This window comes from Triturus cristatus, chromosome 3_2 (assembly GCF_964204655.1).
Source record: "Triturus cristatus chromosome 3_2, aTriCri1.1, whole genome shotgun sequence".
In the NCBI taxonomy this organism is placed as follows: Eukaryota; Metazoa; Chordata; class Amphibia; order Caudata; family Salamandridae; genus Triturus; species Triturus cristatus.
Window position 1 is genome coordinate 948,332,553 of NC_140584.1, and position 26,610 is coordinate 948,359,162.

At 45.9% G+C, this 26,610-nt stretch overlaps 1 protein-coding gene across 2 annotated transcripts in view; it reads left to right on the forward strand.

Annotated features, from left to right (window-relative positions):
- The window catches only part of DHRS11 (dehydrogenase/reductase 11), a 429,632-nt gene extending 419,401 nt beyond the window's left edge, over nt 1–10,231 (forward strand). For both annotated transcript variants that reach the window (XM_085649463.1, XM_085649465.1), the window contains one exon: nt 9,871–10,231. In XM_085649463.1, the coding sequence (XP_085505589.1) occupies nt 9,871–9,912 (42 nt within the window). In that variant the 3' untranslated portion in view covers nt 9,913–10,231. The remainder of the gene's footprint in view (nt 1–9,870) is intronic.
- Nucleotides 10,232–26,610: the final 16,379 nt, after the last annotated feature.

A 26,610-nucleotide genomic window follows, 5' to 3' on the forward strand; every position in this document is an offset into this window, starting at 1 on the left:
AGTAGGGAGGCTGCAGGGCAAGGGGCCGTGGGATCACTGGCACTGGTTAAGCATTACTCACACAAGGTTATGTTCTATCGCTGGGTGATTAAGAGCCTCCGAGTTACGCCTACTACTGGGTCAAAGGTCGGTACTGGTATCTCAACGACTATGGCACTGTCAACAATCGCGAACCGGCGATAGTTTGCCCTTTCAGCAGGAAACATGAAATGCATGCGTTTTTTTTTAAGTGTTGGATGAAAGCAGGGCCTTTCATGAGTCACTCGGTCTTTCAATTCACCTGGTTTATAGTACCACCAGTAACAGCACAATATATTGCCTTTCTCAATGAACAAGTCATTGCACTTTCACAGAGTTTCAGTAACTTATATTGCACACCTGCTCAACAAGCTACAACTTACACCAAAACACAGCTTATTATTAATCACATAGGCGAAACCTAATGCTTTTACCAATGCTTGTTTATTAAAACGTGGTGGTCACCTTGAATTCGGATGCTATGTCAAAGGTAGCTTGCTTCACTTCCTGTTTTAAGCTCTGTGCACCTTATAGAAGAGAATAAGACTTGCGGATCATGGCTCAGTCTTACAAGTTACACCATGAGCAATAATAATGAATTAGCATTATAGCGATACACTTATTCGGTGCCAAAATTGGAGCAATTTCCATCACAAGTAGGCCTATTGAAAACATTATCAAGAAGGCCAAGAGACTAAGGCAACTTTTTATTAAAATCAGTAATTAACTGTGTATACCAAAATGGGTATCACAACAAATGACACGTGTATGGTCAAATGAGCACTCAAACGTTCACAAACAAAGCCTTGGCCACACATCATGCTAATATCGGCTTGATAAGTACCATCTTGTAGCAGTGCTGTCTCCTCACATACATGTCAGAGGGTAGGGAGACAAACTTGAGAATATATTGACAAACTGACCACTGTGAGACATGCACGTGTGTTATTTTGTTGTGCCACTTCTTCTGGTATACAAGAAAATGACTGATATTAACAAAAGTGGACTTCTTGATAATGTCAATAAATTCATTTGCAATGGAAACGGTCTATCTCATGGACTAGAAGACACAGTAAAAGAGCCTTGCTATAATGTTTATTTATTATTAATGCTCACTGCGTGACCCTTTTTGCTCAAACCAATACCAGAGAGGTCCTGAAGACAGCCCCTTTCAAGTACTTAAGGCAATATCACGGCTGAAACATATCGACCTTTTAAGAAAGGCACAATGTTTTCTTTACATTTTGCTATAAACCCTACACATTGAAGACAAGACTAAAGTTATTAGAGTACCAATACTTAGTTTTAATTTTTTCTTATCTCCTCTCTGCATGCTTCATTGCCCTCACCTGGGTTATGGGTCCCTATTGCTATATCCTCGCACATTTTCTACACCTCAAGAGTTCTCCTCAACCATCTAAGGACCATAGCTCACATTGCTAGGATAGCTCTTCTGTCTCTAACAATGTGAGGAAAAGCCGTATGGTAAAGCATGCCACCTCTTAGTGGGTGAGGGCTTTCATTCTATAAAGAGAAATCAGTTCACTGTTCATTTAAGCTTGAGATTCCTTCTATGGTTCATTTTTGGAATATCTCCTAGGCACCGTTCTGTTATGTGATTGATTGGGAGGGCAAGCCTACCGTTGTTTCCCTCTAGTCCCCTTTAGTGTTACACTTGATTAAATATACACAGATCAATTCATACCGGTGGAAGAGTCACCCAAGCTGCTGTATTATTCCCCAACTGCAAGCAGCAATGGAAAATTAAAATGGAGTGTGAAGCGCATATGAAAGTCCGGCAGATATCAAGCTGCAGCCCTTGAAGATGCCCCTCCTCTGGTAGCTATACCATGCACCAAGGGGCCGAATTTCTGGTGCCAATGTAGATTTCATACAATGATATTGCACCAACTGATTGAGTGTAGCTGATGTAGGACTGGAGAGTTTGATTAATAAAGATTCCTAATAAGAAATCGTAAATTGGGGGAGGAGCCAAGATGGCGACCGGAGCAGACGCTTGAGCGCCCGGCTCCGTCGGTCCGTGGCCTCGGACTACTATCCTGATGCCCATCCTCGCCGATTCTCGAGGTGCACCGTGTGCGAAGACGCGCTGACCTCGCTGCTGCTTTCCCGGAGTCTCCACCCGCCCGGATGCCCGAGTTCTGGGTGCTTTTGTCCTCGGCACTGAAACCCTGCGCCCTTACGGCCTTTGCCGGCCTCCTGGAAGCTCCGCAGTTACCGGACCAGCTAGCGCTAACCTGAGCCTTGCGGTCCCGATCTCGCCTCGCACCACGGATCGTTGCCGGATGAGCCCGGGGAGAGACGGCCGGACACCTTCTGCACCCTGTGCCTGACGGGCTGGAGCTGTGGGGTGGGCCCCGGTGCGATGAGTCTCCTGCCCCGCTCTGAGGACCGAGCTGTGGGGGGCTGCTGCCCCCTTTGCCTATTGCCTAGCCAGCGGCGGGGGGGACCGGCGAGAAGATAAGCGACTGTCGGCCTTTCCTGTTGCGGCGTAGACCTGAGGGGAATTGACCCCTTGCCACGACCCCCCCCCCTGGCCATTGCACCGTATAGCGGCAAAACATGGCGTTGAGTGCCTGCTCGCGGCTGGGGGGTGATACTCCGGTCTCGCCCGCTGCCCACTTCGCCCTCCCTCTTCCGGACACCAGCTCCACAGTGCCGTCCCGGATTGCTGCCGATGTTGGGGCCCAGCTTCCGCTGACATGCGGCTCCGTTCTGGCTGTCCTGCGGGACTTTCAACTACAGATGTGCGCTGGCCTGCAGGCGCTGAGTGAGAGGTTTGACCCCATACTGTCGGCTGCGGGCCGTGAGCGCACTGTTTGTCATCCACAGGGCGTGGGTCTCCCGGTGCTCTTGTCCTCTTGCGGGGACGCAGCGGCGGTGTATGATTGTGCTACACTGGTGCCTTCATCTAGCGCTCCCGGCGCCCAGGGTCCACCGCTCTCCACCTCAACTGCGGATACTTTGTCCCCCTGGTCATGGCTGCTTGCTTCATTGTTCCCTGCCTCACCGCGTCCGCGAGGCTATCCTGCTGAGCGATACCTAACGGCTTCGAGGGACCGTCCGCGGTGGCCCACTGCTGCCTTTTTGTGGAACTCCTGTACCTTATTTGCCAGGTTTGGATTTTATGTGGTGCAACGAGGGACCTCAATCGATGGTCGGCGGCCATTTCGTGATCCTACTTCACCATCCTCTCACAAGCGGCCATCTTGTCTTTGTCTGCTCGGGACACGGGGCCTTCACGCAGGAGCTGGTTTAATCCCAAGCCCGCGATCGGGCCAGGGCTAGACTGACTTCTATCACTATGGTTTATGGACGGGCTGGCCTGGGACTGGGACTGTATGTATGTTTTGCGCGCACTCGTCGCGACTTGTATCCCTTGCTTAAACTGTGGTGCCATGGTATCTTTGCATGCCGTTTTTTGGCGTAGAGGGCTCTCAGTGTGTGGGGGCCATAACTGGCTGATGGTTCGGGGCGCTCTGGTGTCCAGTGGGCTCCTCCCCACCTTCTTTTCTGTTTTCTTCCCTTCTTTACTCTGTTCCTACTTTCTCTCTTCTCTATATTTCGGGTTCATTGGGCGACAGGCACTATGCTGGGGGGGGGGTAAGCCGTAGCCTCCGCATTGGTGTAGGGTGGGGGGGTAATACTCTGTTCTCAATTAGTTCTATGGGCCTTTCTTCTTTTATGTCTCTGTGCTCTACTTTCTTCGATTCGGGGTCCGGGTGTGGGGTGGATCGAGTGGGGGCGGCTCTGGAGGGGCGCGTACTTGCTCATGTGACTATCCTGATATATCTCTGCACCGCCTCACTGATTGAGATTTTACTCCCATTGTTGTTCTTACTGATGTTGCTGCTCGCCCGTGTGGTGAAGCTATCTTGCGGACTCGAATCTACTTTGCTCTTATCCTTCATTGACTTTTTTCTCTGATAAAATTATCAAAAAACTTAAAATTAACCTTCACCTCTCCTTCCCCGGGTTTCGAAGATATCTCCAGTATGTGACTCATAACCTGTTGTTAATCCTGACCGTTGATGCACGGGGGCTGTAATGTGGGTATCAGTGCTTTACTGTATCGTGGCCGGCCTGACGGTTGTAGGCCCGTATTTGTTCTTTTAAGATGCACGAATAAAGGTTTTTAATTAAAAAAAAAAAAAAAAAAAAAGAAATCGTAAATTGCATCAAATAACGATTTGCAATTTGATATTTCTTATTAGGACTCTACTAAAATGGATTTGGTAGAGATGGGTGTAACTTGCACACCGACTTCTACCAAATGCATTGGTATTTTGTAAACCAACTTCCTGATAAATAGGTTGGTTCACAAAATACTGATTCGTAGTGGGCCGCAATTCGACCTACCTCATTAATTTGCATGACGTAGTTCGCAAACTGAGACCCACTACCAGCAGCGGTAAGGTAAAAGCGGTGGGGCCGGGTGGGGGGATGGTTTCGACAGACGACCACTTGGGAAAATTATTTATTTATTTAATTTTCCCTTGGGGTCGTCTGTTGAATTTCCCCCACCCCCCGGCCCACTGCTCTTACCTGCACGGGCCGCACTTGCCCACAACGATTGCTTAGAATTACAGGCATGGTGGCCTGCTGGAGTCAGCAGACCACCATGTCTGTGATCGCTTTAAATGAAACTGAAGGATTATTATATGTCTGTCTTGTGGAAGACTGCCTGCAGTGTTAGAATTTTATATCAGCCTTCCTTCCCAACACCAAGGATTCTGTACTTACATTTGAATATCCAGACAGACAGCCTCATCTGGAGAAGCTAATGATGTGACAGACCGGTGACATGCGAAGAATTGTAGAGAGCTCCAGCAACATGGGTAAAATAGGGGTGTATGCATATATATAAAAAAAAGTCCTCTAGCCTCGGAGCCAAGACAACATCCACTCCTAGGACACTGGCGCCTGAAACCTGGAAAGGAGGCAAGGCAGCAGAGAATTGTCCCAGGACTCAAATAAGTCTACAGACAAACGAGGGACGGTCCTCCATGTGGCCAAGAATGCCCTTCAGGAAAGTCTAAATCCGGAGTTATTGGAAGGCATGACTCCGGCCATCTGCGGTGCTGTGCATTCTACTCACATGAGAAGTCCTCAGTAAAACAAGATGCAGTTCTGCACAGGTGAAGATATTTTTACCAAGAGATCCAAGGCCAAAATTCTGATGCCCTCTTGCCAATTCCTGTATGCCTTGGGAACGGTGTTTTCTAACTTGATGACAATTACCTAGTTATGTGAAGGCTCCACAAGCATGAACATCTGTAGCTCAATGATTTCCAGTTCCAGTTAGATGATCTGGCAGACCTTGAGAGTACTAGATCTAGGAGAAGCTGGAGAGAATACTTTCTCTCCAGCCCCTTCTAGCTGCACTGGCATCTGTAGTCAAGGCTCTCAGAGGGTAGGGGAGATCCAAACTTGTTCCATTCTCAGGGTTTCTGATCTTAGCCACCATTGCAGCCAATGAAAGAGCGAGCTGGTCATCAGGACAGGATGGACAAAACCTTCTGACTGAGGATGCCAGTGGCTCAGAACATGCAGATGAAGGAATTTTACATACTATAATGCCCATGGAGCGAGGTGACACTGAACCCTGAGACGTGTCCTCGTCAGTGTTATTCACTGAACTGGGATCCGGGATATGACCCTTTTACAGCACCGTCCATCTGGGAGATACACATACCTTTCAGCTGTGTTGGAAAGGACTCCCAAAGAAGTTGAGAGGCTAAGACAGAGATAGGTGGGGCTTCCTGCTTTTTTAGTAATCAAATGTGATCTTGCATAACTGCGCAAACTCTTGTTGTATCTCTGGTTACCTGCCTAAAAGGGTTGGATCAGGCAGCCATGCAGGTAATGGAGTACCTTTTATGACGGCCTAGAGGTGGCTCCAATAATACTGATGTATCAGAAAGTGAAGGTGCGCATCATGCAAGTTGAGTGCAGTCAAAATATCTTCTTATTTAACCTTCACGTTCACTTGCTTAAGAGTCTAGATCTTGAAGCGTATCACTGGAATGAACATGTTGAGTCTCTCCAGCGCCATCATTAAGTGAAACGTACCTGAGACCACATTACAAACAGCATTCCAGGCCACAATGGGCATGCACGCACCTTTTATGTGCACCGTGGCTCTGTTGTACTGCTTAAGGGGCCAAAGATGCCTGTGGAGCCCCTTCTGCACATATAGCACCCGCGCTATATTAACCCCTTCGGTGCTCATGACGGAATGGTTCCGTCATGACCCACGGTTGAGCTGTGCTCATGACGGAACCATTCCGTCATGAGCACACCCGCGCAAGATTCCGTCAGCACAGCGGCGGAATCTGCGCAGCATCGAAGGGGTTAAGAGTGTGTTCCCTCATTTGAATGAGGTAGTGCCCAGTGGAAATGAGTGAAGCACTGTGCATCTGCGCCTGTGCCTTATTATGGATTTTTACAATAATTGGTTTACCTCTGACACCATTAATCACGCATTATTGTATCAGCTAGTCTATTTAATGACTGCGATTGGGAACACTTGTTTCATTTGCTTATTTCGTTTAGACAGTATAAACACTACTTCATCTCATATGGCACGTTATTATATACAGTGACAGATATATACATTTATACAGTGACTTCGTGACGTATCAAAAATACCATTGCAATGAATTTGAAAATACAAAAAAACAATTTTACATGCGAAACAATCAGAAAGTCAATCTTTCATTAGTCGTATGTCCGATATAGATTGTCTGTAAGGACTTTTGGCTGGTTGGCTCCTGTAGTCCTGGCTATAATTGCGGTCCTGGGCAGAGTCAATTTCAAGGCTCAGAGGATTTGTATGGGCATACTTTATTTGTTTTAATATGTATGCTCAGTGGGGCACTGTTATAAATTCGTCCCCCCCACTACTGCTGTTGATCTCTGCTTTTTTTGCCAACGCGTTTCGACCTTTGACAATGGGGACCTATATCTTGGTTCTAAGGTCGTCTTCAGGGCTGGTATATAGTTGGGGTCGGACTTGTCTCTGCTCTTCGAACAGGTATGAAGACTTGTTTGTCTTTATCTTGCCGTTCCGCTGGTGGGCTGCCGGCTCGAAGGGTTGATTTTTGTTTTCTGCTCTGACTTGTTTCTCTCTTTTGCAATGTCGAATTTCTACTTGGTTCGCTGGAGACTGCGGCGTTGATTTCACGGTCTCTCCTTCTCTTGCGTTTCCGGCATTTTCGAATTGCTATTATGGATGCGGGTATTGAGACAAAGAGACTGTTAGGAGGTGCACTGGTGTCGGCCACAAAAAGGTGGAGCACAGTTAGTGTGCCCTCAGAGGTCAGCCCTTTGGAAGAGAGAAAGGGGGACATCTCCCTACAGGCTGGTGCAGTCACTCATCCACCGGTGAATCTCTGAACTCTCTTTTACTTGCAGTCAGGTGCATCCTGTACAGTGAAAGACAGGCTGGCTGCTTCGACAGCTACTCCCTCTTTCAGTAATGTACTGCCCTCAGGCCAGCCATTAATTCTTGTCGGGCCTGGAGACAGTGCATTATCAGTAATATAGTGCACTGTTCTTGTTTGTGCCCGGTGCATCAATTTGAAGGTGTACCATGACACAAACAGAGGAAGTGTACCCTCTTTGTAATATAACCCCTCATGCATTTGGATGTAGAAAAATAAACATGTTAGAGACAAATCTCTTCACTTGTTGTGGGATGATGAATATCCTTTCCTATAACAGGTACTATTGGTCTAGCCCAAAACGTGTTTCTGGGGTGAAGGGCATAAAATAGCATTCTTGTGACCGGTGCCAGTGTTCTTCCTTGAGCCAAATACTATTCTCCCACTGCAGTAGTGCCTGTAAATGTTGCTGTTCTAATAGTATGAAAAGCAATATATGCCATGTACTTCACTCATATAAGTGAATTAAATTCTTCTTCAGACACCAAGAAAGGTCCTGAGAGAAAGATTTGCGCCCAAGTAAGACCTTTTAAGCCATGTACCAAACTACTGCCCGTTGCATCCTTCAAGGTCCTATCATTGGCCACCATGGAATCAACTGGAACCAGGTCTTTCAACTGGAGCTCCTCACTCTGCATTGGGTATAAGCGAGCTACAAATTTGGGAGTCACCAATTGCTCAGGCTCATTCCATGTGTGCTGAACCATACTCCTCGTGGAGCAGTTACAGGCAGGAGAGGGCTTATCATATCTGTTGAACGTGTCCTCCTCAGTTGAAGTGGCCACCAGTGCTGGGGTTAAGTTCTACCTCATGTTATTCAGGGTTACTTTGACTTGGACCTCCACACATACCTTTACTTTGCATCAGAATCTCTATCTTGATTGCCCTTGTGAATTTGAAGGAGAGGATTGGCAGAATTCCCTGCTTGGACAGAGCCACACTCACTGTCTTATCAATTAGAGTTTGATGTTCCTGAACTGAGGAAGGAAGCACTGGAATCTCAGGAGGTGTTGCAGCCCTGGAGGCAAGTCTCTTCCCTGTCTTGAAGGCATAGAGTGAGAGGTAGATTTGGAGTCCTGTCTATTCCTATGCTTCCACCACTAGCAGTCTTACAACTACGTTCCCTGGATGAAATGGCCACTAACAGAAGCACAGAGCAACACAGTTTCACTGCCCAGTCTTAAATGTCTTATTTAGTTCTGCAGGTGAGGGTCAGATGGCAGAAAATGACATAGGCTATGTGAGATAGTTAGATCATCAATTTATTTTGTTTAATGTGTAAAGCTTTGACCATGTTGTTGGTCACAGCATTTGTTTAAGTGTTGCTCTTTTCAGGCCACAGAGTAACCTACTAGAACTGACTTGGCCCAAAGGAGGCAAACACAAGAGCATATCCTTCCTCCATTCAGTTGACGTATTTATGAAACAAGACACATACACTTGACTTGCAGCGTGTTATAAAGTAAAGGAAAATGAGAAGAGCTGACCCAGAGGACAAGCAGAGAAGAGGGAATACAGCAGCATTGTCTACCATTAAACCATATGAAGGCCCCATCAATCTCAGAGGCTAGATACATGCAGGTAGCACCCCAATCTAAGGCTCCTCCACCTCATATATGTCACAACATTCCCACCCACATTAAACACAATATTGGGAATCACAGGGCCCAGTCATGGCAGACTATACAAAGTTACACAGGGGGAGCAGACCGGCCACCTCCCAACTAAGATACGGGTAAAAAGGACAGTACCACACAGCTACTATCGACTGCCACAGACCGGTATTCATGTCTTCAACTGGTCAATGAGACAATAGTCGCCAAAGTTAAAAGGATTACCATGTTGGTTGACCCTTATCAAACAGATTCTAGTGCTCTGTTGGTGAGCAAAAGGTAAATCATGTTGACCCTTTGCAGCGCCAGACTGGCCCTAGGGGCCATTGGGCATTTCCCAGGGAGGCTGGACGGTTGGGGGTGAGAACCCTGCCATTTACTTCAAGACATTTTACGATGAGGGAGTCTCCATTTTGCCCAACGTGGGCACTGAAGTGACTTTGGTCAATGATGGGGACACATCAAATGGCAGAAAGTGATGGGTAGCCTTCGTGGTAATTGTACTACCATCAGCCACAAGAAAAAACGTTTTGCATTTCACCGAGTTTATCCATAAGCAAGCATTACTTATAGAAATACCTGTTCAACTCAAACCTAAGTCGGAAGTAAGGCACACCTAGTCCCAGAAAATGCTTTGTGGATCAGAACTGCATATTTAAGTGTACTGCAAAATTAAGACAGAAGTAAAACACTGTAACAAAATACCAGAACATATTACACATATCTGCTGTTAAGAAGGTCATCTTATGTTATTTTCTTTTCAATTTCCATAGGTTGGCGAGCTACTTGTAAGGCCAACAGAGCAGATTAATTGAGGAATGGATCGCTGACTGCCGCTTTCAAAATCAAGAGAAAAACAGAGGCGGCTGCTACATGCTCTGAGTTTACTTCTTTGTTTTGTAGTGTCTGGGAGCAGCTGCTGTCACAAGGAGTGATTGCCTCTGAATCCTAGGGTTTCCCAATCAGTAGATAGTAAAAGCAAGTATCTATGAACTGCTGTATGAGTCTGTGATTTACTGTTGAGACGATACTTTTTCAGTACAATAAACTGCATGCAAATAGCTTGGAAAAAAAGAATATTAGAACCTGAAAACAAATAAATGCCAACATGTAAACAAGCATTCACTAAAACAACCCTGTGTCTCTTCTGGTTTTAAATTTGAATGGATGCACAATCTCGCCGAAATTACAAATCTGTATTTTAAATGATATACCCAACTCCTATGGCTGCAGTAAAAATTGTGAAAGGTTTGTGTGTTATTAACGTTTCTATCGGCATTTCCAGGGGTGATGAGAGACACGAATAAGCATTGAATCCAATAATGCACTCTAATACAGGGTAAAGTAACCAGGGTAATCTCCTGTAATCTAACACAAAGTAAATCAATATGAAATCAGGGTTACCGTATGTAATATAATATGGAGTAACGTAAATTGAGCAATCTCATTTTTGTAGAGTCTGTTAATTCAAACGTTGAAAAAAAACAGAACAAGGCAGAAAATGTACAGAAACATGAAAAATACTGAGAAGGGACATCTGTTGGAAATTATCGGATATATATATATATATATATATTCCTTCAACAATCGATCTTATTCGATGTGGCCCGCTGCAAATTGCTTGTGCTCGCATCAGGGGCAAACCTCCCCCAAATTTCCAAAAGCATTGGTCTCTAATTTGCTTGGGTCCTGCTTTTGAAGATAAATAAAGAAGAACATGGTTAGAACAATCTACAGAGAGCTTTAGAAAGTGCTTAATGTGCAAAGCATGTCATATTGGAAAGAACGTTAAAGAAAATAGTGGATAAGAAAAAATACACAATCAAAATCAATCAAAAATGTACACGTGAAACAGCATTCATAGTGCGTATTTTGGAGTGTGCATGTGGTTTAAAGTATGTTGGCAGTACTATTTGCCTATTCAAAAAGAGTATTTTAGAACACATTAGGGCAGTAGAATTTAAAGATCCCTAACTTCCAATAGCAAAGCACTATATGAAAAATCATGGGGAGAATTGCCAATCCATGTAGTACTATGGTATACACACAAGATGATGGACGGAATGTTGCACAGTGGCAAAACATTCACCCCCAGTTACAGATCTGGGTTTAATCCATCGTTATTTTGCTCATCACGCCACCCCAGTTCAGACATGGCCATATGCAAAACAGTCTTGACCCTGTGCCTCATGAGAACAGTCCAGCCCGAACTGCCAAGACATGTCTTCCCTGGACCGGAATCAAGCATCCTAGGACCGGTTTCGGGGTTTCACCCCTCTTCAGCCAGGATAGCTTGACTCCAGTGGCGTAGTGAGCACGGGACCCACGTCTGGGCATACCCTTCCCACATAGGGCGAACAGCAAAACACACAAGATGATGGACGGAATGTTGCACATTGGCAAAACATTCACCCCCAGTCACAGATCTGGGTTTAATCCATCGTTATTTCGCGCACCACGCCACCCCAGTTGTTTTGGTACTATGGTATACAGCACATATTACAGACAGAATGAGGTGGGGATAGAACCAGACTGCTTCTTCAGAGAGATTCCAAGTACATCCTTCAGTTAGAAACTAGAATTCCCTTTGGATTAAACAATGATGAAGAAATGTCCGTACTTCTGAAGTGCTATTGCTAAAGGATTTTAAGTTATATACCAATTATGGAAATCATTTCAGTTCAGGGAGCCAGTGCCCTTCCCACAAATGTGTTTCTCTTGTAGGCTTGTTGTGCCACCCAATAGTTTTCATGGCTTTATTTCAGGCTGCTATTATCACCTGGCTGGCCGGGAGAAGATGTCGAGCCCCCCCTTCATAATGATAATGCAGCCAGGTCTGCTCCCCCCATTATGCCTGCTCCAGCCTATAGGTTAAGTGGTCCAGGGGGGAGAATAGCCAATCATTTACGTTAATGAGGTAGGCTACCCAATAGTAGGCCCGTATGTCAGGTAGAGCAAACCCACGGTTGTATTTCTTACATTGTAGAGTTTTAAGGGATATTCTGGGGTGTTTGGCATCCCATAGCATAGTCCACACTTCACCCTCAATTGCAGTAAAGGTCTCAGGCGATATCCGATAGTACATATTCTGCAGGGCATAGAGTAATTTTTTGTAGGGAGATCATCTTAAACATGGCTGCTCTTTTTATCATCGTGAGTGGCAGCCCTCCCCATTGCTCCATTTCTTCTCGACAGGCGCTCATCACCCTCCCAAGGTTGCGCTCAAAGTCGATTTCCCTCCCCAGCGTCATGAATATACCCAAGTATTTAAAACCAAGAGTTGTGTATGTCCGGCAACGGGGGAGGGAGGGCACTTCTGTTCTGCTTTGCGGTAACCAAAGCACTGATTTGGCCCAACAGATGGGGAAAGGAGTTGGCCTAAGGGCTAGGGCGGTCAACCTAGAATCTTGGGAACTGGGTTTGAGTCTCGGCAATGACGTTGAACATCCTGTGATTCTGGGCAAATCACTTAATCTCCCCGTGTCTAACAACAAAATGAACGTGTCCTCATGTAATGCAACTGGTGCTATGTAAAGCACTCTGATACCCGATTCGGGTCAAGTTCGCGCTATATAAAACTCTGTAAAATAAAAACAAAAAACAGATGCAATACCTGGAATATCTCCCACAGTCCTTGAACAATTGGAAGGTCAAGGGGAGGGACAAGGATGGTTCTGTGATGTAAAGGTGGACATTGTTTGCATAGAGGGAAATCTTCTCTTCCACCGTGGTCTCCCCGTGATCTTAAAGCCATGTATCCCTGGATGGTCACGAACTGCGCACACAAATGATTCTATCGTGAGGGTGAACAAGAGAATGGACAGGTGACAGCCCCGTCTTGCACCTCTACTGATTGGGAACTCCGAGGACAACACCCTTTTTACTCGGACAGCAGCCACTGGGCCTGGTATAGCAATATGACCCACTTCTGGTATCGGGGGTCAAACCCAAACTTGACTAGTGTATGCTCAAGAAAAGGCCAATATACTGCGAAAAAACACCTTTTCTGCGTCAAAAGCTAGAAAGACGTGAGGCTCCGTCTGATCTCTTATTTCATTCAGCCAGTTATGTGTGCGTCGGAGGTTGTACTGTGTTGACCTGCCTGGCATGAAGCCAGACTGGTCCCTATGAATCAGGGGCATGATGACTTACAGACGTCTGGTGGTCAATATAGTGGGCAAGATCTTCACCTCAGTATAGAGCAATGAAATCGGGCAGTATGAGTCGCAACGTTCTTGATGCATGCTGTCTTTGTGGATGACCACTATGACCGCCCGTCTACGTTTTGGAGGGAGGGTGCCCGTTTGACTGGCTTCCAAGAACATGTGTAAGAGATGGGGTCCTAGGTGCCCTATGTTGTGTTTATAGAATTCCCCTGCAACTTTCGATGGGGGCCGAGGTTTTGTTAGAGTTTACCTTAGGTGTGGCGGCTTTCACTTTTGCCAAAGTTCCGCACCGGTTTCTGCATCTAATACGGGGGTAATTATGGACTCCAGATATCGTTCAATGTGGGGCAATGTCTGCAATGGCATAGCCCTATGGAATTCCTCCTAGTAGTGAGCAAACGCCCCAGCTATTTCCTCACCTGAGTCTTCACTGTCTCCCCCCGGTACAACTATCTGATGCACCCATCTGGCTTCTTCTTCCCTCTTTCTCAGCCATGCGGGGAGCTTCCCAGCTTTGTCCCGGCATTGTATAGCCAGTGTAGTGTAGCTAACATTTGAGTCTTTGATCCCTCCTGTGCCATCGTTCGATATTCATCCCTTAGGAGGTCTAGTTTTCTGAGGGTGGGGAGGGGTCTGGTTCCAGTCCTAAGCATCCCTCTAATTCCAGTAACTGTTCCCTGAGCTCCTCCAGGGTACATACTGCCCTCTTCTTCTTTTGGGATAACAGGTTCTGGGCCCCGTCTCGGAAGACTGTTTTATAGGCCTCCCAAGGGAATATTTTGAACATGACTGAGCTTTCATTTTCCTTGAAGTAAAGCTCCAAGTCTACCTTTAGCCCAACAGCCTCCTCCCGATCCTGTAGATCCCAGGCATTGAGTTTCTGGCTGCCCCCCCCCATTCCTTTTACCTAACTTCACTAGCAGAGGGGAGTGATCAGAGAGACCTTGGGTCAGGTAGTCTGTCTGTTGTATGGTGCCCCTCTCTCCTGCAGGAGCAAAGATATAATCTAGACGGGAAAAGACTCTACCAGAAAAGTAGGAGTACTTCTTCTTGAGGGGGTGAGTGCATCTCCAAAGGTCTGAAAAACTGAGAGTACTCGAGAAGCATGCGAGGGGGGTAGGCTGCACAGCCGGAATATTGAAGCCCATCCTGTCCTGCTCTACGGCCATGACATCATTGAAGTACCCTCCCATGATAAGGAGCGATGAGTCTGCTCCAGCAAGATGCCTGCCAGTTTCTCCAGTATGGGGGTGTGTAGCCAGGGGGTGCATATACGCTGAGCAATGTTGTATCCATCCGTCCCCAGAACCCCTTCACCCGCACGTATGTCCCTGATGGGTCTATCCATTGTTCGGTTACTCAGAAGGGTGGGTCTTTTATCAGAATAGCTACTCCTTAGGGGTGTGTACCCCAAGTGTGCACGTTTGGTATAGGCTCCTCTCCCCAAACATCTGCACTGTGTCCTCCTAAGATGGGTCTCCTGTAGCTGTACCACGTCTGGTCATAATCTTATAATATATTGGGTCACCAGGCTTCTCTTGACTTCATCTCCCAGACCATTCACATTCCATGAGAGGACCAATAAAGTCCTATCCATTACTAGTGGAGTAGTCATCCTGGCTCTGCAAGTGGAGGAGGAAGGCACAGGGAGCCAAATATCTGCCAGAGTACTGACTGCAGAATGATGTGGTCCTTAGATCCCCCACAGTTGCTAGGTGTAGGCTGATGTGTCTGTATCTTGCCGTCCTGAATTAAAAGAACTACAATCCCCTTAACGTGTATCCAACTCTCCCCCACCCCACCCCCCAAGGGCCCCTGCGAGTGTGTGTCCCCATAAAGTAACAATAAGAAGGTACTCAACAAGGTCATGTGAGAGGTCTGTTGCCTCAGGACTTATCGAGTGTAATTTGGGAAGATCAGGATTTTGTAGTTCTTATGATGCACCTCCCCCATCTTGCATACTTCAGTGAGGATCATGTTCCTGTCTTGGAAGTTTAGAAATCGTGCTACCACTTTGCCCGCTCAATGACGAAGCAAGAAGGGAACTTGTCTGGAGGCAAGATACATTGCAGCCACTTGTCCAAGGGCTGCCGCACTCAAATCTTCAACTTCCTCGGGAAACCCAATTAATCTGAGATTATTTTGACTGGCGTGGTTCTCAGCATCCTTCTGTCTCCACACCATGGGCCATATGTAGGTGGCATACAATTTACCGATTCTTAAATACCGAATTTTACCGATTCGGTATTTAAGAATCGGTAAATTGTATGTAGGTGATAATTAGGTAATGTTACCGAATCGGAGAAATTCGGTAATTACCGAATCGGTATTTACCGATTCGGTAATGAGGCATACCTTCCCATTGATTCCTATGGGCCTGGAGGCCCATAGGAATCAATGGGAAGGTATGCCTCATTACCGAATCGGTAAATACCGATTCGGTAATGGGGGGAGCACATTCAAGGGTGGCAGGGTGTCACATTGACACCCTGTTGCACCCCTGATTCCTGCATGTGTGCACATGTGGCGGACATACATGCCCTAAGGGCATGTATGTCTGCCACATGGCACTCTTATTTCAGCAAAACATTGCTTTTTGCAATGTATTCGGTATTTATCACCAACCTATATTTGGTGGTAAATACCGAATTCTAATTCCTACACAACACTCATTAGAGTGTTTCCTACATCTCATTTCAGGATTCGGTATTTACCGAATCGGTAATTTTACCGATTCGGTAATTTTACTGATTCGGTAAATTACCGAATCCTGAAATATGCCCCCTACATAGCAAATGCCTAAATACCGGTCGGTAACGGGATATTTACCGAAAATCGTCCGTTACCGACCGGTATTTGACTTCCTACATATGGCCCCATATCTTTAGTTATGGCTCAGGCCTCCATAACATCTTTGCAGAGGCTTTGGACCATGTCTTCCAATTCAGAAATCCTGCTTTCTGCAGTGACGTTGCAGAGATCTTGGTGCAGGAGGGAGACCTCCGATCGCATCTCTTCCACCCTTCCTTCCGAGGCCTCGCGGGATGACTGGATGGCCAGGAGAAGGGGAGCATTGTCGGGCATTGCTGATGAAGCCTTGTTTGCCAGAGGTGTTACCTCTTTAGTTCCAGTGGGAGTCCCACAGGGGTGTTATACCAATTGTTGCTGCCGCCCATCGGGATAGAGATTTGGGACTGCCACCCTGTCACTCACTCATTTCCCCTTTCCCTGTGGTCTATAGAGCAAGAGCCTATCTCTCAACCCCCCAGCTGGTAGAGTGTTAAAAGAGGTGGGGGGAACCCCAACTCCGTTGCAGCTAAGTCTTATTTAGGCAGTGATTGTGCATATGGTCTGCAGATATCGCCCCTCAGGGAATAGGGCACTCAAGGGAGGGGCCACTTTCTCCAGGGCACAGCGCCAGTCCTGGTCAGATCTTGCTCTCTTTGGCCTAAAACAATAGAGAACCCCCCTCTGGCAATTCGGAGGCAGCACCACAGGCCACCACCCTGCTGCTCTTGTGGCGTGACTACACTTGGTGCCCTCAGAACCCTTCCTGCTGGGCAAAGCGCCTCCTTTTTAGTCTCAGCCCAGGAATGACCAGCCTTTTCCCTCTATCTGCCTCCTCATTCCAATGAAGGCCTCTTCCTGGGGTAGGCCTAATCCTCTGGTTAGGCCCACTGGCTAACTGGGTCATTCACAGGCTGCAGGCACTCTAGTGGGGCCCCAAGGTGTCCCATCTTCATCCTTGTCAGGATACAGTTCCCGTAAAGACATAGGGGACGAGTGGTAGTGTCCCACACTGCCCCGTTGTGCCCCAAGGTAAGACCTCACCTACCAGGGAGTATGCGGCGAGGCTGGCAGCTTCCATAGTTCCAGGCCGCTCTCCAGTTCAGGCCCTGTCTCACTGGCACCCCCCGAAGAGTATATTGCTGCTTCAAGGTGTCACAGGATCACCCGGGGTCTCCTTTCGCTATAGGCGGATTGCGTCTAAAGGGTCAGGCCCACAGTGAATTCTCCTCTGAGGCCTAGTATGTGGCAAGACTGGCAACTTTCCCTCTCTAGGCCGCCTGTGCAGTCGGGCCCCTGAAATTTTATGATTAACCTCCATGTCGATTATGTTGAGCTCTACTTGATACTATCATTTACCACACATATGGAATTAGGGCAATGTAGAATATAAGATTTTAACAAAATAATGTCCAAGTGGTGTAATTATAGGCTTTTCATTCAAAGGTAATGCAGAGGGCATTCAAAGTGTGAAAAAGTACTACATAATTATCTCAATAACACTTGCATACATTGATCAGCCAAGAGCAATATAAGCAATTAAAACTAACAAGTGCAAGAATAGACCGCTAACTACAGTATTACATTCTCACTTAGAGATAACCATGATGATCATGAGGAAAATCCATTTGAAGGTCTCAAATAGTTTGCACTGTTAATTTTACCCCCAAACATGCAAGTCCCTTAATGCCCTTGTGTGGTAATATTCTTAAGATAAGGAAACATTATGTTTATTATAAATTGTGAAAGTTGTACTGCTCCTTGTTCGATTATTTTCGAATTAATAACACTTTTTTTGCACAGAGGTCATTTTATTGTTTGTAATTGTCACTTTAAACTGTACTACAAGTCCCAGGATGCCCTGTACATGGGATGATGGGAAATTATGTAAGCAGTGAGGGAAGACATACCTGTTGGCCGTGATCAAGATCGTAAGGCCGAAACGCATTGGCAGTCTTTGTACTGTTACTGTTATGGTTTAAATAAATATCTGTTTCAAGAACAGTCCTTCGAGTGCCACTACCTATTTGCATGGAATTTTTTTGCATAGGTCATAGATCACCGATTCCTAGACTGGAGACGTAAGGGGGAATAATGAGGATAGAGTTCAAATGTCTGAGAAAGCTATTATATCAAAGTAGTAGGATTGAAGTGTATTATAAAAAATATGAAGCAAAAAGTAAAAAATGATGGAAAAAAATCCATTCAAGAATAATGTGAGTTTCTTACAAGTCTTGGAGACTCCAGTCCAGAAGTTCTTCAGCTGCTTGAGATGCGTAATGTTCCAAGAGGCTATTGTTGCCATCGTGTGAGAAAAGCGAAGCGATCCAATTCATATCCTCGAAGGGACAGTAATGTTCATTGAATGTTGGAGCGGTAATTTGAATGGGCAGGCAATCTGCAATGTTGTGAAAGGTCGCACGTTGCAGGAGATATTTCGCGGGTGCGCAGAAATCCCTTTGCGCTGCAATTCACTTTTGCATTGCATTCGCCATTGCTCCGCTGCCAGAACAATCACTTTTACATCCATTCGCCAGTCGAATGGGCAAGTTTTGCAATCAAACGATGGTTGTAAGCATATTGCATAAGTGTAGATAAATGTTATGTTGTAGCTAGCTCCGATAATAGATAGTGGCATGCAGCCGAAAAGGTTTTCCGTTTTTTTACAGTATTGATGTAGCTTGGCGTAGAGGCGTATTCTGTCGGACATAGTTGTTACCATAGAGAGCGTAGCCATTTCTAGAAGTAGAAGTAGTAGTAGGATGGCCGCAAAGAGGGTGAGAATTATGGGCACTGTTACTGTTTTTCCAGAGATGATCGAAAGAATGTCTGAATGTTGTGAGACCAGCCTCACGACGTATGCCCTCCCGATCATCCAGCCAACCTGCAACCACCCCAAGACACGGCATCTCCGACTCCGGCCGCCCCAGCCACACAGACCCGAGGGCCAGCCAGTGCCCCCGACAGACTCGACACCCTACCACGCATGTCCGACCGAGGGAGCGGGAACTCCCGAGCCAGACCAAGAGGCGCCAGCCCAGTCACACCTCGGATCGCCTTCCCCCGGGAAGACTCGATCGGCCACCAGGCCCCTGGGGAGCAGGCGCCTCGCCTGCCGAGCGTCTGGGGTCCCTCCCAGACCCACCTGAAAAGACCAAAGAAACGAGCGGCAGGAAATCCCGCCGAACCCCCTCAGTCACCAAAGACCCCTCTCTGCGAGGACTCCGGACTTCAAAGGGCAGGGAGAGTATAATAAGGGGTGCCAGAGGGACGAATGGCAGAGAAGACCTGGAACCATCGAAGCCTGCTGACGCTGTCGCGGCTCCCGAATACCGAACCACCTGGGCCTGCTGAGTGAGTCGCGGCCCCCAGCCATTGAACCATCTGAGCCCTGCTGATGCGGTCGCGGCTCCCGAACTCCGAACCACCTGTGCCTGCTGAGTGACTCGCGGCCTCCGACCCTCGAACCACCTGAGCCCTGCTGACGAGGTCGCGGCTCCCGAACTCCGACTACCTGTGCCTGCTGAGTGACTCGCGGCTCTCCCCTCGAGGAAGAATTGGCAAGAGATCGCCAAGAGAAACAACACCCTCCAGCTCGAGGATTGTGAGCTATCCGCAGGGTCCTTTGCAGAGACACTACATTCAAAGACTGTCCCGCTACCCCCATTCCCCTACCACCGATTTGTAGTCTCTTGTGCCGCTGATGTACTACTTATAACTTGGATCATAGGGATCCCTTGAAACCTTCGATAAAGAACCTATCGTCCTACGAAGAATACGTGTGGTGTCACTCTGTTCGTAGTGTAAGCTCAGGGTGTGCGCGCCTGGTTCGGCCTACTTAGGAGAGGTGGGTCAAAGGGGTGGGCAAGACGTGTATCGAACCCCTCTCCGGCGAACGCCTTTCCAACAAATGTAGTCTGGTGTTAAAAGAAGAACAGTTTGAAAGCATGTTAGAAGGCTGTAGGAGATCGTGTTAAAAAAGTATGCCAGACCTTGAGTGTGACACGTGTTGAAAATTGTGTAACAATTCACAAAGTGTAATGGGAGGTTCGTATTTAAAAGGGAGTGTATTTTACTTGAAGTTTGTGATATCTGCAGTCAATACATTTCTTTTGCAGAAGTGAGGGACACTTCTGTTGTGAACAAAAGTGCTTTCAGTTTGGTTGTTTAATGAAATCTGTTTTCAAAGTATGGATTGATGGGCCAAGTTGAAATTTGGGAGTTAGTTTGTGTGAGTGGGAATAGACATTGCCACAGGAAGTTACTCAGTTTGAAACAGTAAGGACATACGGTATGCCAGCCCACATTCCGTAGGAGTGCATGTTATTGAGAAGCAGATAACTGCCATTAGAAAGCTGTGTGAATGTTGGTCTGATTGTGGGAGTTGGAGCCCTTTTAAGAAAGGACGCAAGATTGGGGGCTGTAAGCTTAGAAGCGCAGTGTAATTGGACATTCTTGGATAGTAATGAATGACTGCTATTGTGGTTGCACTTTTCACCTGTGATAAAAACTTCTGTATGCTCTTTAAAACAGCGATATGTAAATGGGAATAAACGCGCTACTTCATATAATCGCATACAACATGACAAACAACATGTACACCTAGCAGACACAACAACACTACGTACTGTGGGAACCGTGGCTAGCCATGTACACAAAGCAAACATGGCATGGCACCTCTGCCACACAATGCAGAAATCAGGGAGAGATGGGAGCAAAGTATGTGCGAAGGTGGCAAGTAATTCTCGATTATAAAAGTATACAATGCAAACTCTCGAGGGGATGTGCCGGACAGACTTGAGTATGCAGAGCACAGACATATACATGTCAACTTACACTGATGGTCTACTGAGTGAAGTGGACAGTGGACGCAACCATGATAGTACAGTCAGTAGGGAAGATAACGGAATGATAGCACGTAAGTGCCTCCCCCCCCCCCAACTGTTTAGGGAAGTGGGCTGGCTCGCCGTACTCAAGGCTAGCGTAGGGGTATGAATAAAAGGCACGTTTCTTTGGGTGTCGTTCTCTTCCGGATTGGCGAACGTGTCTGCCAGTTCTGCGCAGATTACACCGCCACGAGGCTGATGCTGTGAGCGAAGGTGGGTGCGTGAATGATGCTGTCAACCTGCTGGTACTCAGAAACCATCATGGCCGCTATGACGCATATATGCCCCACAGTTCACCTTTCGACACCGCTGTATGTGAAAGAGGGCCGACCACGTGCTGGCGGAAAGTCCTGGACTGAGGTCTGAGAGCTCGGAAGGCTCCTGAGATTAACGCTGGCGACACAGGCACACAGAGCCCAGCCTGAGGCCCAGGAGCATGGAGTGCTCTGTATAATAGTAACACAGTAGTCTGACAGGTACCGACAGTGGAACGGTGTTTTCATACCATAGTGGACGATGTTAAAACTGTATCTGAGAGTGGAGATGAATGTACTCCCTTCGACCAGCTGCAACCAACTGCAGGTCCCAACAGTGGAACGGTGTCTTGATCCCATAATGGACGATGTCCGATATTAGCTGCTGCTGAGTTTTCCTCCGTTGAGGTGCATCACACTCTGTGCTTCCATAGCTAACTGCTGTACAGGATTATTGGACTTTGTTGACTGCAGTCGGTGAAGTACACTGCGGTACAGCAGGTCCGAACAATGAAACGGGGTCTTGATTCTATGATTGAGGATGTCAGAAGTTAGTCTGTGATGATTTTGGTGTACCCCCTCCGATCAGGTGCAATCAACTCTGGGTCCCAACAGTGGAACGGTGTCTTGATCCCAGAATGGATGATGTCTGATATTACCTGCTACTGAGTTTTCAAGGAACTTCCTCCGTTGAGGTGCATCAGACTCTGTGCTTCCGTAGCTAACTGCTGCACATAATTATAGGGGTTGGCGGACTGCAGTCGGTGGAGTACACCGCGGTACAGCAGGTCCGAACAGTGGAACGGTGTCTTGATATCACAATGGACGATGTTAGAACTGCATCTGAGAGTGGAGATGAAGGTACCCCCTCCGATCAGGTGCAACCACCTCTAGGTCCGAACAGTGGAACGGTGTCTTGATCCCACAATGGACGATGTTAGAACTGCATCTGCGAGTGGAGATGGAGGAACTCCCTTTGACCAGCTGCAACCAACTCTGGGTCCCAACAGTGGAACGGTGTCTTGATGCCATAATGGATTATGTTAGAACTGCATCTGAGAGTGGAAATGAAGGTACTCCCTTTGACCAGGTGGAACCAACTCTAGGTTGCAACAGTGGAATGTTGTCTTGATTCCACAATGGAAGTTGTCCGATATTACATTCTGCTTAATTTTTACAGAACTCCTTCCGTTGAGGTGGATTAGACTCTGTGCTTTTGTAGTTAACTGCTGCACATGATTATTATTTTTTATGAACAAAAAGTGGTTCTGTCGGGTTCTCATAAGTTATTTCATCAGCGCACTGAGAGTGTTGGAGCAGGACGTATGCCTGCTCTTCCGTTGCTGATCGACCTACATGTCAACATAAACCTTAGCCATTCATACGCCAGGGTCCTTGCAGTCTTACACCAGGCGCCACTTAGGGGCACACGCAGCCAGAATACTTTCTGGTTTGGACTAGGCTGTAACCTAAACCCCCCCGCACCATGTCCTGATGAAGACCCGTAGTGACTACCAAAGGGAGGACCCCATGGGTTGAAACGTTGTCGATAGAACAAGGCTCAGATCAACCAAGGCCCTGCATATCAAAATGAACATTTGTAGCAACCAGGGCCCATGGTTATAAGTCTGGCCACCAAAATCCTTGTCCTTTCCCTTGTATATAAATCCTGAACCACCTTGTATATAGTGCACAAATTATTTATCACTAAACACATACGTCACATGATCACTGTATATATTTCACCCATTGCAAACAGCCTTGAAATTTTTGAAAAATTGAGTATATATATGAATGAATTAATTCAGATAAAATGCACAGTGGATATGCACAGACTGCGTTATTGTGATTATTTCTGATAACTGCTCACATGTGTCTAGGTGTGTGCAATATTGATGTCGTATTAGTATTTGGGTTGTGCGACACTTAGTGCGCTGATGAAATAACTTATGAGAACCCGACAGAACCACTTTTTGTTCATAAACTTTATACCCAGGTTCTGAGGGTCACCCCGCTTTGTTATTGGACATGATTATTAGGCATGGTTTATTGCAGTTGCTGGAGTACACAGCGGTACAGCATGTTCGAACAGTGAAACAAGGTCTTAATTCTATGATTGAGGATGTCAGAAGTGTGTGATGATTTTTGTGTATAGCTTCTGATGAGGCGCAACCAACTTTAGGTACCAACAGTGGAATGGTGTCTTGATCACACAATGGACGATGTCCGATATTACCTCTTGCTGGTTTTTCACACAACTCCGTCTTTTGAGGTGCATCAGATTCTGTGCTTCTGTAGTTAAGTGCTGCACATGGTTATTGGGCTTAGTTGACTGGTATTGCTGGAATACACCGCGGTAGAGCAGGTCCAAACAGTGAAATGGGGTCTTGATTCTATGATTGAGGATGTCATAAGTTAAAGTCTGTGATGATTTTTGTGTACCCCCTCTGATCAGGTGCAACCAACTCCGTGCTTCCAAATCCAACGGTATGTGGCTGTGAGTCGTGAATGACCACTGGATTTAGTGTAGACTGCAGTTCGCAGGGTTCACAATTTAGATTGCGTGGTGATTGTTTAATTACAGAATCCAGTAGTTAAGTAATTAGAACGTCTATTGAAACATACACAATATTGTTTTAGTATACTTGTTTCAAGAAGTTTTTTTATATCAGTTATAGGTTTAGTGAAATGACCAAATTTATCTTGGAAGTCCAAAGGAACAGTGAATAGTGTAGACTGTGGAGAGATGAAATCTTAATTCGAATTGTTTTGATTTATTCGTTGTAGAGTTCTCTGTAATTTATGTTGTTTTATTTTGTAAAGAGAGAGTGAGAAAAAGTATCGATGGTTGTGTGTGTGAGTACTGCTTTGAATTAACAATGCAGACAGTAGTGTTCACAATTCAGATCGAGTTGCTCTTGTACATGATGCAGTCCTGTAAGAGAAGAGATTGCTGTAGTGTGCTCTGTCTGCACCACTCATACGATTCATTGCAGGTTCCGCACATGTTTTCTTTGCTTCGTGTATTGCAAACTGTAGAGCTCAAGTCAATGCTACGCGACTGTGGGCCCCTGCTGAACGCTCTCTCTGGCCTATACTGCAGACTTCAGTGTTTACATTTGACATTGAGTCGGTATTGTAGATGATGCAGTCCTGTAGGAAAAGACATTGCTCCAGTGCGCTCTGTCTGCACCACTGATATGCATCATTGCAGGATCTGCACACGTTTTTATTCTTCGTGTATTGCAAACTGTAGAGCTCAAGTGAATGCCAGGTGGCTGTGGGCTCTTGCTGACTGCTCTCTCTGGCCTACACTGCAGACAGCAGTGTTCAGAATTCAGATGGAGACGCTATTGTAGATTAGGTAGTTCTGTAGGAAAATACATTGCTCCAGTGTGCTCTGTCTGCAGCACTCATACGCATCATTGTAAACTTTGCACATTTTAAAACAAAATTGTGTATTGCAAACTATAGAGCTCAAGTGAATGCCATGTGGCTGTGGGCCCTTGTGACCGCTCACTCTGGCCAACACTGCAGACAGCAGTGTTCACAATTGAGATTGTGTCGCTATTGTAGATGAGGTAGTCCTGTAGGAAAAGACATTGCTCCAGTGTGTACTATCTGTACCATGCATACGAATCATTGCAGGCTTTGCACACTCTTTTTTGTTGCTTCGCTGACGACAAACTGGGTAGGTGAAGTCACTTTACGTATCTGTGGATCCTTTGTGAGCGCTCTCTATGGCCTACACAGCAGACAGCAGTGTTCATAATTCAGATTGAGTTGGTATTGCAGATGATGCAGTGTTGATGGCAACAGATATTGCTCCTAGTACGGGCTGTCTACAGCACGCATTATCGGTGGCTGTGCACATGCTGAATGCTTTTGATGTGGTTATGTGAGTGCACTAGAACTGATGGAGCGTTTATGATATAATCTTTTTGAGTATTATTTCAGATCTATTGATTGTGTGTCAGTATACCACAAGTTGTTGTTCTTTTACGATGGAATTATTTCTGTATTATTTCACATCTACTGTCCCTACCTTACTGCAGCATAAATTATTGATTCTTTTAATATTGAATCTCTGTGTGTGATCCAATGATCACTGTTGTAGTTGATGCTAGCAGCAACCATTGTCTGAAGGCTGGTTTAGACTTACCACACACACATCCAGCACAGACGTCACTGGATAAGTCACCATGGTAATAAAAAGGAGTTGAGCGTACGTGCCCGTATCCACTTCCACTATCTATCTGTGTCCGTGTTTTCATTATCTATGCATGATACTGTCTCTGGGCCATACTACATTACGTTGTGTTGTGGACAGCGTATTGAAGCATGTTACCTGTGGTATTGGAGAAAATTTCGGTAATGTAACTTTTAGGTGTATGGATATCATAGGTGGAAGGCTACTTTACAGAGCATGAATATTGATGAAAATGATGGTTGCATGTTGTGTGTAGTGTAAGATATGTGTATATTGCAAAAAGTTTTGAACAAAGCTCTCTAAGCAGAAGAGGTGTGTCTCATGAAATGCAGTACAGATATTGACTAAAATGGGTGGCGTTTTCGAACTGTTACAATGGGAAATGTTATGAACTAGTGAAATGCTTTTTTTTAATGGTTACATGGCAATTGCGCAGCCAGTGTGCAATGAGACCGCACCCGATGTGATTTTGAGAAAATATATATATTATAATATAAGTTTATTAGAGTTAGAAATATATAGCTGTTTAAAATATTTTTCATTGTCGCTTGCTCTCATATAGACTTTAAAGTGTTTTAGACATAGCTTTGAGACAAAAAAAATGAGGGACTGGCGTATGTGGCGCGACATCGTACGTCTATGACGTAACACAGGGCGTGGCAGCATGCACTCGTCGCATACGCTACACGCAGCGGGCGTGACCCTATACGTACATGACATAACGCGCTGCTTGGTCGTGCGTACCCGTCGGATACCAAAGTAGCAGCTAGCGCGACCTCATATGTACATGTTGTTACGCGGGACGCGGTGCCACAAACCCGACGGATACGAAATGCGCATCATTTAAATGTGATGGATAGGATTCACGTGTTGATCGAGCTTGGTAGACTACCAGTACGGGACTGTAGTTTTCTAAAAAAAAAAAGATATTAATATTTTGTGGGGAAGATATAAAAGATTAAATAAGTGGTAAAGTTTCAAAAAAGGATGATAGAGTTGCAAAATATTAAAAAACAATTTGAAAAAATATAGGTTTTATAAATATTAAAATATGAAATTAACATTAAAAAAACCTTCGAAATTCACCGAAAAAACTATAGGTTTTACAGACGTTATAGTTAGGAATTAGCATTTAAAAAACCTTACAAATTCACCGAAAAAAACATAGTTTTCAGGGACGTTATAGTTAGTTGGACATTTGACTCATATA